At 44.8% G+C, this 15,489-nt stretch overlaps 1 protein-coding gene across 1 annotated transcript in view; it reads right to left on the reverse strand.

Annotated features, from left to right (window-relative positions):
• Nucleotides 1-1,132: 1,132 nt before the first annotated feature.
• adgrl1a (adhesion G protein-coupled receptor L1a) overlaps nt 1,133-15,489 on the reverse strand; it is a 48,591-nt gene continuing 34,234 nt past the window's right edge. The window contains exons 10-25 of the mRNA XM_070923435.1: nt 15,033-15,218; nt 14,828-14,866; nt 12,835-13,015; nt 12,549-12,671; nt 11,471-11,679; nt 11,196-11,369; nt 10,393-10,602; nt 9,609-9,829; nt 9,246-9,312; nt 8,975-9,066; nt 8,630-8,798; nt 8,191-8,346; nt 6,957-7,053; nt 3,662-3,784; nt 2,210-2,227; nt 1,133-2,055 (exon numbers count right to left, since the gene is read on the reverse strand). Coding sequence (XP_070779536.1) covers nt 1,133-2,055; nt 2,210-2,227; nt 3,662-3,784; nt 6,957-7,053; nt 8,191-8,346; nt 8,630-8,798; nt 8,975-9,066; nt 9,246-9,312; nt 9,609-9,829; nt 10,393-10,602; nt 11,196-11,369; nt 11,471-11,679; nt 12,549-12,671; nt 12,835-13,015; nt 14,828-14,866; nt 15,033-15,218 — 2,988 coding nt within the window. The remainder of the gene's footprint in view (nt 2,056-2,209; nt 2,228-3,661; nt 3,785-6,956; nt 7,054-8,190; nt 8,347-8,629; nt 8,799-8,974; nt 9,067-9,245; nt 9,313-9,608; nt 9,830-10,392; nt 10,603-11,195; nt 11,370-11,470; nt 11,680-12,548; nt 12,672-12,834; nt 13,016-14,827; nt 14,867-15,032; nt 15,219-15,489) is intronic.

Consider the following 15,489-nt stretch of genomic DNA (forward strand, 5'->3'; position numbering starts at 1 on the left):
GTTTGCAACGTTTGCAGTCTTGCTTGTCACAACCACACACAGGAAACAAGTCCACTTCAACTGGCTAGGCTCTAACAGCAAAGTACAGGGGGAGGGGGCGACACCAGTCCGCTCTTGCAGCCCCCCAGAGGATGCAGACCCAAAGTCAACAAATTGAATACTCTCTTCAAAACAATAGCAAGGCAGTCATTTAACTTTTCAAATGCCTAAAGCAAACAACCAGAGAGAAGAGTGGAGAGGATTGGCCAGTCTTATGGATGCAGGTTCTCCTGCTCTGGAGGGGTGGTGCAGCGCCTCCTCAGTCTCTGTCTCTGCCTCTACTCCACTTCTGTACATAGTCGTTGATTCACAGCAAGTGAAAATGAAGGCAACTACACTGAATCCGCTCCCACTGCCTGCTCGGAACAAAAGCTCTTGCTCCCTTTTACTTAGATGGCGTTCTGTTTTCACTTTTGATGTTCAGTAATGAGCACTTCCGGACGAGTGAGCGTATGTGTGTGTGTGTGTGTTTGCCTTGTGAATGTTCTAGTTTCTGTTCTGGCTCAATAAAAGATATTTTTGGCAACAATGAAGAGCTTTCTGTGAGACATTTTTTAGGTTATAATAGTGTACTATATTCCCATCTCCACAGCTAACTACTCCTATCAAATGATGACTCAAAAAAGACCTATGGATGGTACGAAAGGGAAATGAGATAAAATATAAAATGATAGTCCCATCTCCGGAGGCAGGTCTGAAGAAAAATTACATAAAAAAACTTTAACAAAGTTTTAAAGTTTTGAAATATCTGAAGGTAAAGGGGGTGAATCGGTACATTCAGAGTGCTGGACTTGGCCTTACCAAAGGAACTGGGGAGGACTGGGACTGGAGAGAGCCGATGAATGCTCTACAGAGAAACACCCATCACTCATCTCCATATGACGGAGGAGGGCTAAAGATAAAGGCTGATTCTGCAGAGTCAGCCACGACTCCCCCTGAAGGTCACTCTGTTTGCTCATCTGTTAGTTAAATAAAAGTCAAGAGAAAGAAAGGCAACCAAACAAGCAGAAAGTGGAGAGACGTGAGAACGAGGTGGGCAAGGAGGCGGCTCTGGCCATCACATAAGTCCCCAACTTCCTCCTTTAGGCTCCAGTCACAGGCTGGTGACCAGCTGCATTTGTCCGTCTCCCTCGTTGTGGGCAGGCTCCTGAGCCTGGTGTCCCTCCCCACTCGGTCTCCGGGGTGGGGCCTGGTAGAAGGTCTGCATGGGGGCCCCACGAGAGCCCAGGGCGGGCCTCCCAGAACTGTAGTACAGCTCCTCAGGGGGCTGGGCCGAACGAGGCACCACCTCCAGGGGCTCAGGACTGCTGTCGGGGTAGGGTGAGTCTCGCAGGTTGGTGATGCTGGTGTACAGGGAGTCACGGGCAGGGGAGTCTGGCACTCTGTTGCCTCCCTGCCCGCCAGCACTCTGGCCACTGTGGCCGCTGTGGCCCAGGCTCTCGGTGAGGTCGGCCGTGTAGCTCTCCGACTCCTCTGGATCGCTTTGGTAGAGGACTGACTGGGCGCGCTGCAACAGCAGGGGCTCCTCCAGAGCTTTATAGAGCAGCTCTACATCCTGCGGGGTGCGCTGCCGCCCCTCTCTCAGAAAGTCTTCGTCTTCATCCATGCTCATAGACGGCTCTGGCCCAACCCCCGTTGTCCCCCGGCCAACCCCACCATGAGGACGTCCCCTGGCCAGGCTACCACACACCCTGTCCCCTACGTCACCTCCTCCTCCTCCACTCCCTCCTCCAACACCACCTCTCAGGTTGTTGTGCACTAGCTCAGAGATGATCATTTTCTCAAAAGCCGCGGCATCAGAGAGGTTTCGTCGGATGCCTCCGCCTCCCAGGGCCTCTGAGCCACGGGGATTGAGGAGGGGCGGGGGACTGTCCCCGCCGCCGCCACCAAGGAAATCACAGCTGCCCCCGCCTCCACCTCCTGGGCCACTGCGCAGGGAGTAGCTGTTGTTGAAGTTACCATTCAAGGGCAGAGTTTCCATCCCACAGGGGTCGCGGGCCTTAGATAACGTGCTCTCTGGACCCAAACACAAACAGAAGACAGAGGGTTTTGGCATTATTATCATACAGTCAGATGCAAGTGTCAGTAAGAGAGGAGGAATAACTATCAGATGGTAAAAGGAAAGCTGGGGTAGCTTACAGTGATGTGAACTGAGGTGAATTACACTTACTTGGGTCACGGAAGGTTCCTGTGCACACCAGAGAAAGTAATGTGGAGTGAATAAAATGAAAGACACTAGTCAGTAAGTGTTCTTTAATGATACAACATTAACTTGATGTATTCATTTTTAAGACATTTCAAAAGGGAACCATTAACAGAATAAAAAATATCCTTGTCCATCCGCCCCTTTTCTTCTCGCTGTCTCTTTCATACTCTCACACCCAACTCTTATCACACGCACAGTCACATTAACTCTGATTTATGCAGACTAAGTCCTGTTTGTTTGACACCATATTTCTTCAACATTTACATCTAAGCCACATAAAATACTCTGGATATTTATTTACTCCTGTCAGTGACACCTGGATACATACATAATTCATACAAAAACCTTGTACAGTAGCAGTGATGTTTATTTTACGACTTCCTCCAACATGCCGAAGATGTTGTGCTTTTTCTCCCAAATTACCGTCACACAGCAAAGCAAAAGCCCAAAAAGTGAGAAGTGTGTTCATTTTTTAAATTTAATGTGTAGTATGACTTTAATCAACGTTCTTCTTCAGTGGTGGTGTGGGTAATTAGACATTCTAATGAAGTGCTCTCCCTACTTCCTCTCCCACTCTCTTCTAAAAATGTCTTGGCTGCCAGGCCTGTGGCCATCAGGCTTGACGTATTGTGCGGAGGGGCTTTAAAATATTTAACAGAAACGCCGCATTAAATTTCAGTCCTCAGACACTGGGCCTGATACTCTGCGGGTGCACACTCAGCCAGCGACCAGCCACACACAGTCATAGTTCTCCATTACCAAGTGAATATTGGTACTGTAGTGGGGCAATTACCAGAACATGTCTAATTCAGCAGCTGCAGGCATCCAAAGAGTAGTGTGGGAATGCAGCAATGCGATAAAACAGCCATGAGGCTGTTTATAAAGTCCCACTCTGAGATAGAAGCAAATACACACATACACACTCACAGGCAATTACAGTGAGCACTCACACCTGACTGACCTACACCCAGATGGACTGTCCCTGGCCACCGAGCTGTCTGATCCCTTTCTGTGGCCGTCATGATTTAAGCCGACTACTCTTTCTGTCTGGGAACAGGAAAACTCCTGAAGATTTCTGGCAGTCACAGCTGTAGCTAAACTTCTAATCAATTTGTGGCTGTTCTCATGAAGATTCAAGATCTGACCAGATGGCTGGTTAGGCTGTAGGCAATGTTTGGCTCTGTTCTGCTCAGCCTAGTGAATCCGTATGACAGCTACATATAATAGTCTAAAAAAACAACACACAAACAGGCTCACACACACAAACACATGTGTAAACACTCAAATACAGTAGTGAGTTTGTGTATACTGTGTCAAACTATTGACAGAGTAATGGACAGAAAGACAGCAAGCCGAGTGCATGCTGTATATACACACACATGCACACACAGACTGGAGCGTTTATGAGGAGCTAACCTGTAGAGTTGAAGACGCCAGGTGAGGGCGGGGTGAAGCTCTCAGCCAGCAGAGTGTTGTAAGGAGAGGTACCAGTGCGAGTCTGTAACACCGGGTTCGTCAAAAGGTGGTTGCCCATGGTCGCTGCTAGACACAGAGATTTAAAAAATGAGCATAATCAGAAAAGGGCTGTTATCTTGGCCACAAATGTATGCAAAGCAAGCACAAGCAGAAACAGTGTATACAGTAGGTGTAACGTTTTGAATTCCCATTTCCAGACTCAGTAATAACATCTGGAATCATAAAAATATTTACTGTTTATTCAGATGGGGCTATTTTTGTTTTGCCGGTGCTTTATGGAGTAATGCATTTCACAGTGTTCTCCTCGATGTTTATGCAGGCTGATTGTAACCTTTGAGTAAAAATACAATTGCAGTGGAAAGGTACTGTTTGGAGCATTGCCATTCTTTTTTTTTCTCTGTTGGCTCCTGACAATGTAGTCAGATGGGGGAGAACAGTAATGCATGCCATTATGTAGTCTAGGGGTGCAGCCATTGAAACACAGTTAATTTCCCAGTGAAATGTGAATGCCACTACAAGACAAATATAATTCAAAGAAATGGCACACTGAGAATGTTGTATAATGCCCATGTATGGCTCCAGCCTGAGGCAACTCGAACAGAAATGCCATGAAATTAAAAATAGGACAGCATGACGGAGAGTAGTCCAAGGCAAAGTGCAACCTTCAGGTCTCACGCCTACCGTTCATCACACAGCAAGGGAGCTGGGAATTCCAAAAAAATAAAATAAAATATGCACTCACACACAGCTATTTATTTGTCATTTTTTCCTCCTCTTAGACTTCCCCTTGTCCATCTTTCTGGCATGCCACACAAACCCCTCTCCCTCCATTCTCTGGCAGTTCCTCATGCCAGAATTGTTACAAACAACACCAAATTAGTTGGGATTAGTTGTCTTTGTGTACCTCATAGGAATACCCTGTAGAAAATTAAAGGAAGTAGCTTTAAGTGGGGAGAGAAAGTAGGGCAAGGGGAATCATGGGAGGCTTTGTGTGTGTGTGTGTGTGTGTGTGTGTGTGTGTGTGTGTGTGTGTGTACTGCACGCCTTTTTTTTCTGGACACATTACTATTGTCAGGAAGAGATTGTGGTTCATGAAGAAGTGAAGTGGAGAAATCAAAGAGATCCGAGATGCCAGTGATAACGACGCAGCGTCTCTTCTCCAGATTCGGCCTCTTTAATTACTCCTCCATGATAGCGCCTCTCTCTATATCTCTCTTTTCCTCTCCCTCCCTCCCGCACTACCCTTCGTCTTTCACTTTCTGCCAACTGACAAACTTTTCTCAGAAGCACAGAAAATAAAGGCTTCACAGCACAGTTGCTTGTGTTTGACAGCGCAACATGGAATGATCCCCATTGTGTCTCCACCAGGCCTGGTGATTGCTCTATCGTGAAGAAAAGCCCCGGAAACCGACCCGCCCGACCACACATACCCACACACACACAGACATACACACATACACACACACACACACACACCTCTCATCTATCCAGCTCACTCATAGCACCCCTCTTCCTCACCCCCTGCCTTGCTCCTGTCACTCTCCTCAATTAGAATAATTACCCCCTGTTCGCTCACAAGCTAATCAGTTCATTAAAAAGAAAATGGATGAAATTAGCATAGAGAGTGACGGCTGATTTAGCAACTGCCTCTGTGCCATCATCAACACAACACCCCCCCACCCGGAACCTGAGCCAACCTTGATCGTCTCTGTGTCACTGATGGCTGCGGCGGTGACGCCACCAGTTGCTGAGGCGGAGACAATCAGTGACTCCACACACATTTTTCACATCTCCAGGTCTTAAGTAATTGCTAGTGCCCTATTCATGTGCTGTGTGGAGTTCAGAGGGGACTGCATGCGTCACTGCACTCAGGCAAAGAAGATATGGATGTGTGTTTGGATGTGATTGATCCCATGCAACTATAAAAGGCTGAGAAGAGTTCAAACTAGGGCTGGAAATCTCGGGTTAACTCATGGCACACTGCTATTACAACATTTTGCTAGAATGATGGTATCACAACACATTCAATTCTATGTTATATTGCTAGACATGTGGATATTTGGAAAATATCCTCCTAAATAGGAAGAACATTTTTTACAAGGGGGAAATCAAACCTATATTAGCAGAAAAAAGAAAATATGTCTGGTTTGGTAATGCAACAGAAAGTGCCACACTTACAGCAAGAGACCATGACACAATATATTGTGATATTGATTATTTGTCTCAGTCCTTCTTCAAATTATGTTCTTGTGCCTCCATGCCGGCAATAGCCGTGGCCGGAGGCGTTATGTTTGTGGGTTGTCCGTCCAATGTGATATCTCAGGAACGCCGGGAAGGAATTTCTTCAACTTTCTCACAAACGCCTACTTGGATTCAAGAATGAACTGAATGGAATTGTGGTCAAAGGTCAAGGTCACTGTGACCTTACAAAACATGTTTTTGACTGTAACTCAAGAACTGATGAACATATTTCACAGTTGGTCGGACACTGAATAGGTAACACTTTTGACTCACAGGTCAAAGGTCTTCACACACATCGGCTGGGATGACACAATGAGTAAACAACAACTAGCACAGTGCGGGCTTTCCTCCATCTCAGCCATTCTGCCTTTAACTTCCTGCCTCATTTTGAATTTTGAGTGTCATCAGAATCACATGACTGCAAACATTGTAGTGCGCCTAGCTAATCGTGATCCTGTGAGTGAGTGAGTTTCACCTACAGCTCATAGAGAGACTTCACATCTACAAATGCCAGGAGAACGCAAATGCTCCATCTTTACATTGTAATCAAGTACATGCGTACCTGTTTAGCCAATACATATGGAGCGTTTGAGGTCCATATATTTCAGCTGCTGCTAAGTGCTTTCACTGACCAGTGGCTGCCACTGCATTGCAAACTGAAGCCCACCACTCACCAACCAGCCTCCAACAATATGTTCAATTTAAGCTACTGCTGCTGTTAACTGCTGTTTGCTGGCTACAAGGGAATCAGAATCAATAGTTAACCCTAATACACCAGACATGTGTGCATTCATCATTGTGTATACTTGATATATGACAACATATACTATGTTATATGAGCACATTTAACTCTTAATAACAGTGCTCTGCCTTGGCTCTGTCCACTCTATTCCCATGCTTTATTTTGTAAGTCTATATGAGTGTGTGTCTGTGTGCATTTAAGTGTGCTATATTAACAGAGGGGAAGCAGAGCAGTGATAGAGGGAGGCCTCACCGCGGTTGAGTGTCGGGGTGCTATTGATATCTCCCGCCATGAAGGAAGATTCCGTCTGCTTCCGAACCGTGTCGTTCCACATCCTGCGGATCCGACTCTGGAAGAAGGAGCAGAGCGCAGTGAGTGGCAGCAAACAGACAACAAGTTAAATATAGAAACTCGGCGGGTAGACTTTGTAACTCAGTGGGGCTGCTGTAATCAAAACTGTGGGGCTCGCTCTAATCCGCAAAGAACAATAGGCAAACACGGCAGACAAAGAGATTGAGGCGTTGGGTAAAGAGGCACACAGCTATGTCATGTTATCACGAGGGGGGCTAATAAACTCGAGATGTGTAAGACATGATCGCAGGAGCTGATACAATTGTTGTTTGAAAGCATCTTATTACATTGTGGGAAAGCTTGTTTGTTGTCAATGTCAATGTGTGTGTGTACCTTATGTGTCTGTGCCATTGCACATATGCCATCATGCACAGTCTTGCCTTGTATGGTGCCTGTGTCTATATATAGTACATGCACTTCAAAGGATGTCTTTATTAATGAGTCATCTACTCTGGTAAGCACACGGCTGCCAGTAATAGATAGAAACAAAAAAGCAACATTTTCACCACAGAAGTGAGCATGCCGGCTGATTAATGTCTAATGAACACATCATACATCACGATCTAACATACTTTAATACTGCTCTGTCACTGAGAACAAAATGTATTATAACACCGGTGTTTCACTTGCTGCACATCATTGGCTAATGAAAACGTGACTGTGGGCTGAAAAGTAAGTTAAGCAAGTAAGTCAATTCAAGTGCTTCGCCAAGTAATCGGTGAGTCATTGGTATTGATCAGCAATCAAACCCCCGCAGATTCACTCATTTCGTACTTCAGAGTCTTACATAACAGACCTTTTAAACAAGGGAAAAATATACCAGCATGGTGAGGAAATTTTCCGAACCTATTTATTTAGTTTGGACACCCTTTTTGACAGTCAGATTGTATCAAGAGAGTCATTTGATTCAAGACAATTGATTTTTTGTTTCATTCCAACTGAAACAAGCTGATTTCCACTGAAAACAAGTGAAATCATTTTGCCGTACAGGCAGATTTTCTTTTCATTTGTTCAAAGAAAAACACAATTTTAAAACTCAACAGAGGTCTGATTGATGTGTAAAGATGAGCAGGTGCGCCTGCATACTGCTTTGTGTGTGCCATCATTTATGTGTGTTGGTCTGTCCTGCCCGCACCTGTCTGTGGGCCGCTGCGTGGCGAGCTTGGCTGCCACTGTAGTAGCGGTTGTTGGCACGCAGGCCCGAGTTCTTCAGGGAGCCGTGGGAGCTGGTGGTGGAGGTGCGGCTGCAGCAGTAGGAGTGACGCAGACACTTACTGTACTCCTTATGGACCTATAAAGAAATAACACCACCGGCACAGTGGGCAGGTTTTAAAGCCACTCATAAACACAAACACTTACTTTCAATAGCCTGGACCCAATGTGGAGCAACAGAGGCTTTTAACACATGGCAACAGCAAAATGTACTTAATGCAATCACTCTGAACATGTATGCTGAATATCAATCAGACATGCACATCCATTCATCCATCCATCTCCACAACATTTCATCTGCTTATTCAAAATGACATCCACGATATATAGTAACTCTGCAGAGTCTATTCTCGCATTGTTACCTTCTTCTGCAGGGCACAGTGGAAGATGAAGATGAACATGCCCTGGAAGGCGTTGAAGGTGGTGAAGAGGTAGGCCATGATTACTGTGTTCTCATTGATGAAGAGGAGGCCAAAAGCCCACGTCAGCCCCAGCAGGAAAAGCAGGGCAATGGCCCCCAGAGCCCATGACCTGAAGGAAGTGGACAAGGAAATGTTCACAAATAATGACTTGATACACAGATACACAGAGAAACTGAATCAATTTGCAATCCATCTGACAGTGTGCTTTATTTATCATAAGTTTATGTTTCTTGAAAAAAAAAAACATGTTTCAAGTATGACTCCCATTGAATGATATGAACTCACTTAATGTTATCCAGGCGGCTCGAGTCAGGTTTGAGTGCTGAAGAGTTGCGTATCATCTTGTGTAAAGTGATCATGAGGAAAATGAGGTTAAGCTGAGGAGAGAAGATAGGAATAATCAAAATAATGTGTAGTGAACTTTACAGTCTGCTCCAAAAATACTGCCTTTGCACTCTTAATAACCTCACAAAGCAAGCGTGGTGAAATACTTTTGGTTTGGCTGGGTGATCAAAATAGAGAAGGGAATAATACTGTCTGACAGTAAAGCTAATACCATAATAACAAATGAAACGGGTCCAATGAAGCTCCAGATGAAGTAGTTATCCACTCGCAGCCAGCATCTGGAGTGGCACAGAGGAGAAGAGAGAGTTACGCGCAACGAATCGTATGAACAAACACACACACAGAAACGTGCACACACACAGGCAGGCATGCACACACACAGTATTTCCCTGTCTCAGCGGATTATCTCATGAAGGCTAATCATCAGGCTTTGGCTAAGTGTGTTCAGAAAAGCCAGTCCGCGGGGAGGTGCAAGAGCCGTTCACACAGCACTGCATATTACATTTCCAGCTGGGGGAATAGCATAATCCTACTTCTCAATCTGCAGGTGCAAAAGGCCTGTCTTCACACGTACGCTTTCTTGGTCCCATAGCTCCTGTAGTCTATGGCCGCAGAGATGCCCACCACCAGCGCGGGGAAGCAGTAGCCGCACAGATAGTAGTACTTTTTGCGGGAGTACTCGCTCTCAAAGACCTCCACCAGCATGAGATAGAGTTGCACACCCTCCAGACACATCCAGGAGAAGGCAGCCAAGAAGAAGAAATGCAGAAGGCCAGCAAAGATGGGACAGGCAATCTGAGGATAGCAGCGAGGGAGAGAATACAGAGAGGAGAGGAAGAGGTAGGAATGAAAATATTAAGATGAAGGAGGAGAAACAGTTAAGGTTAAGGCATATAACTGAGTGAAAAACAGGAGAGGAAAGAACAGAGTCACTATCAGGTAGTAGTTTTGGACATTCACAGAGGAAAAATGAAAAGCTGCCCCCTGGATGATGCTCTGTGCATATTATTGAGTGGTAATTCATTACTCCATGCAGTAAATGTTTTATAGAGACACACTGCCTCAATTTTAGTTTCAGAGTCAGTATTCAATAAAAACGTTGTCACTTGTGTTATGCTGTACTATAACGCTCTATGTCATTTCTAAGCTGGAAAATACAAAAACTTACCTGATCTTGTGAGCCACTTTCATGAGGGGCACAGGTGTATCAAGTGAGTTGTAAAGGAGGGGATGTACTGCAGTGCTTTTTTTTTAAAAGAGCAGTAAAAATCTAGTAATATATTTCCTTTCCAAAACAACAAGAAAAACCCAGTTCATGAGTGAGAACCTAACATCCTCGCGTGTGGCTACAAACTCACATGGTATTCTGTCTTGTCGATGCCGATGAGGAAGAGCAGCTCGGCGATGAAGAGGTTGATGCAGAGGTTCTTGTGGATGGTGTTGCGGTCGGTCTGCAGGCCCCGCAGGAAGCAGAAAGTGGAGATGCAGATGGCTAGACACACGAGGGATATGACAATCCCCACCCAGGTGATCACAAACAGGATCAGTTCGTGCATTCGCCCCTGGTACTGAGATCCGGGTGGTGTAGCGTAAACAAAAGATGGGGGGTTGAGAGTGTGGAGCGAGGAATGGGGGAAAGAGAAAGGGCAGGGGGACATAGATACACAACAGAATGAGACAAATGGAGAGCGAAAAATATAGGATAAGACAGCGGAATGGGAGATGAGGAGTACAGAGATAGATGGGAGAATAGTGGCAGGAAGAAACAATAGCGGGATAGATAGACAGAACACGGGGGAGGGGAGAGAAAGAGCAAAATTGCTTTATTTAATATTTGTAAATATATGCAAGGAGCTAAAGTGTAGAGACAAGAGACAAGACGTCCTGAAAAAAAATACATGACATTCAAATTCATGTGAATGTCAGCTAGAAGTAGCAGGACATGAATTTGTAAGCATGTGCCTCCCTGAATTTCGGAGTGAAAGAAGGAAAAGAGAAAATTCAAAACAAAGAGCTTGTCAGCCTTGAGAGGGTACATTAATGTGCATGTGCGTGAGGGTGTGTGACTGAGAGTGAGCAAACACTAATGCTTGCACGAATGAACGTCTGCATAAATTACTTCCATTTTAACCGTGTGTCTGCCACGCCCTTGTTTACTTACATCGGGCTCATGATGAGCCATGAGCACGGCGAAGTTGGTGAGGTGGCTGCAGGAGCAGGTGGTGTGTGTGTTGTTGGTGTCCAGCAGCCTGCAGCCCTGCGACGACCACTGGCCCGTCATGGAGCGCTCAGAGTAGTTCCAGAAGGAGCAATTTGGAGTGTAATAATTCTCCAACTGCGGAAAAAGAAGAACAAAGAGAGGGATGATGCAAAATGGTGATGGGAGTCTATGTGTCACAATGTAAATTAAGCATGATAAGGACTGAATTAGGCCACCTGTAGGTGTTTGAGTGTGAAGACCACCGGCTCAGTGAGAAATACTCTGCTGGACTCTTTGTTGATGGAGGCAGCAATTACATGGGAGTTAACGGCCAGGCGCTTCTTTTCGTGGCTTGGCCCCTCCACTTCCATCTTCACTGTGGCGTTCTCGGTGGACAGGAAGGATCCCAAGTTTTTATATAGAATGAACACCACCTTGACTTGTCCTGCACATGGAGGCAGAGAAACACAGAAAGATGAAAAGAGAGAATGAAAGAAAAGAAAAGGAAGCAAAAAAGGCAGATGTTATATGAAAAGGGAGATAGAGACAGAACAACAAAGGAGGAGGCGGGGGGGTACAGAAATGGGGGCATAATATGGTAATGGCAGCGAGAGTGACAGAGATAGAGAGTGGGGAGTGACAGGGTGAGCGAGAGGGAGACAGAGAGAGGGAGTTAGTGAAGGTTAGAATGATGGTAAGGACCGTTTCATTTTGACTGGTGGAAGAGAGCGAGATTTAATGTGGAGGGCAATGGAACATTCATCCCTCAAGCATTCACAGATCTCTTATTATTCCATATGAATATTTCATGTGCGTTTGTTTCAATCATTCTAATCTCGTTCCCACTGCAGAGCCGAGCGGAGACAGAAAACAGAAAAGGGTATGGGATGAGGGGCCATGGAGGGAGGAGGGGAGTGATGGAGAGGGGGGTGACAGAAAGAAGGGGGGGGGGTTAGAAACAAGAGAGATGAGAGAGGGGGATAAGATGGCGGAGAGACGGAGCGAGGGAATGGAATGGGGAAGAGAGAAGAGAGGGAGTGCTGAGATTGCTCTGCCAGACTGGGGCCGATTGTAATCTACACGCCTCCCCAGCTATTCTATTAAGACTGCTGTTAAGAAACCATCAAGAAAAGAAATTGTCTCAGCACTTTTGTTAATCTGATTAGCCTATTATTATGAACCAATAACTAAGTCAACTGCATGCAGATTGTTTTAAGCTTGCATGAAAATGCAAATGGAAACATAAGAGTGGGCTGCACGGGAGAGTACAATTTTTCAGGGGTGAGGATGGGGGTGGGGTTAAGGGCTGCTGACCGTTGCGACTGTACTGTTTGATAGTGGAAGCTGAAAGCTGGATGGTGCTGTCACTGGCATAGTTCTGTGGGAAGGATAAGTCCTGCAGGTCCATCTCTGTGTTTAGAACATGCACCTCGAGATCTGTTGGTGGAAACACAGCACGCAAACATTTTATGAAAACCTCTGCGCTGTCAAAGATGCAAAAAAACACCCAAGAGAATGAGAGTCACAACCCGGAGGTGGTCCAAACTGTGGTTCATCCACACATCCACCATAATTGACACCATTAATACTGTTTTCTTACCAATGCTGGGTGCTCGGTCGGAAAAGCGATTCCCATACATGTTGTTGGCGAGCAGGAAAGCTCCTTTTTCCAGGACGTCCAGTAGCATGGTGGCAGTGTGGGCCTGCTCCGTGCTGTTCATGTCCTGCCACGACTCCAGGGCCTCCGGACGCAGCAAGTTGTCCACTGTCTGCACCACCGCCTGGCACATGCAGAATGTGTAGCATTCATTACTATTACTGGGAACACTTTTCAACAAGGTATGCAAAATCCTGAGTAGTTGACAAGGAACGAGTAACAAACTTATTGATAATTAATGAATAGCTCATACGTAGTTACAGATACGATGTGAATATTTAAGCACATGTAAATGCTCTGAAAAAATTGTGTTTTTTAGAATTCTTATCCTTGTGTCATTCTTGAACTGATAGCTCATTTGCACTGAAAAAGTAGTAGCTTTTTCGCAGTTCATTAGGATTTTGCTCGACTTTACAGTACTTGAGGAAACAAAAAATGTTAGTTATGTTAAGATAATCATGAAGTAAAGATGCATTCTGAGCAACTAATATTACTGCACACAAGGGGACACAAAATACCATGTTCATAATAGGGCAGTAATGATTAGTTATTGTTTTTGTGCCATTTCGTACACAATTCTAAGAAAATCGAGAACAATTCATTAAGAAAGTGTTTAGTATGCAGATTCACAAATATCTAGTGACTAATCATTAGACACTGCTTCTCGACACAGTGTCTAGCAGTCTGCTCTCAGCTTTCAGGAAGTGCTATTAGCTGTTAATTAGCTATTCAGTAATTATCAGTTAGTTCTTCATTTCTTTCTTTCCTTGGTAATTACTCTTTTTGTTGTACCATATAATAAAGTGTAAACATATTACGTGACCACTTCAAGGTACAAAGTCTCCACTATTCCAATTTCTTAGAAACTCACCACTTCCCTGTACTACATTTATTACTATGCTATGTCAGACATATTACCATTCTATTTCACACTTACAATTCATTTAATGGCAATTTTGATGGTTGTATCAGCTATCCAATTTATTGGAGTAGCCTGCTTGATGAATCATGTAATTCTCTTGCTCAGGCCTCTCAAAATGAAGGATTGACTGCTGCGTGGAATAAAGAGCATTGCCGTTAACAAAATGAATTTAGCATCAGAATGCACCCTGTCCGCTACGCTAAAGACGAAGGGTGTTTTTGTTTTTTTACTCTGAACAGCGTGGGTATGTGACAAAAAATAACGGCCAGTTACATACTACACAGCAGCCATTACATTCATTGTGCACCAACAGAGATCAGAAGATGTGGTGTCATATTACAGAACGCTGCAGACAGGTCAAGACACACAAAAGACTGTGTGCTGCAGAGTGCCGCATTTCATCATTACAGAGGAGCATACACAAGGCCTTTTCATGATATTACATTACAGCTCTCAGAACCAGAGATATTGCACAAATATTGAAAAAGCACAGAAGGGTGTAGTAACACAAACTGTTGCCTTTCATACCATAGTCAAATTACATTTTCACAGAGCCGCAGATATTGTACCTTACTGTGCAGCACAATGAGGTCAATGCCAATATTACAGTTAGGCTGTATAACGGTCCAACAAAGCCAAGAGTATGTCAAAGACAGATGACTTCCACATTAGCTGAACCCATATTTCAAGGATATGTACACAATGAGCAATAGAAAAACTACAAATCAGCTTTCACTGCTCTAGGAAATACTACACCAACATTTAAAAACTGTATATGATGTCTGCCAGGAGTTATACCAAAACTTACTCACACTGCTCTTCAGCACAAACCAGAAATTTTATAAGTGATGATTCCAAAAGGCAATATAAATCATAATACAGAACACTGAGCCAAAGGAATCTCATCCACAAACCCAGTCTACTCAAGGATTTATCTTCCCCCAGTTATTCTAAGTCACAGAGCAGTCCTACTCCACAGGCATGTAAAGCAGGCAGATAAAAGAGAAAAGCTACCTGGATGTAGGCTCGACAGGTCCGCTCTCGCTTCTGGAGCTGGAAGGGAGAAAACGAAGAATTAAACAGCTAAACAAAAAAAACTGTAAATTAAAAACTCACTCGTCCTTGCATGTGCACTAGGGGGGTAAATTTACATTAACCTCAGCGTCCTTTCCTAATGCTTGACTTAAATATAGGCGTGGGCGTGTGTGTACACTTTTACCTTGTTGTAGTTTCGTGCAGCTGACTCCTTGTTTCCAGGCCTCAGGGCCTGAAGCTGGGCATCCAGTATGTCCAGCAGCTGCTCAATCAGTCGCACGGACGAGCTGACATCTCCAGCCTGGATCCGACCGCGTGTGTGGTTCACCAGCTCTCCAGCTATGTTGGCAGCATTCTCACCGCTCTTTATCTGCACATGGACACACACAAACACATACATGTTTACATACAGTGGTAGTATAAGGATGATAAAACAGATCTGCTTTCATGACTGGAGTCATATTGAAAGGGGTTGGAAAACTCAATCTGTTAAATGTTTACAGGCACTAACACTGGAAGGAATCACATGTTTTGAGTTTGCATGCTGCTTGTTTGTTCAGCAATCAGATTTCCCCAGACCCCCTCCGAAAAAAGGATCTTTATTATCAGCCCCTCTCGCATCATTGTAAACAAAGATGGAC

Source organism: Enoplosus armatus, chromosome 17, assembly GCF_043641665.1.
Source record: "Enoplosus armatus isolate fEnoArm2 chromosome 17, fEnoArm2.hap1, whole genome shotgun sequence".
Classification (NCBI taxonomy): domain Eukaryota; kingdom Metazoa; phylum Chordata; class Actinopteri; order Centrarchiformes; family Enoplosidae; genus Enoplosus; species Enoplosus armatus.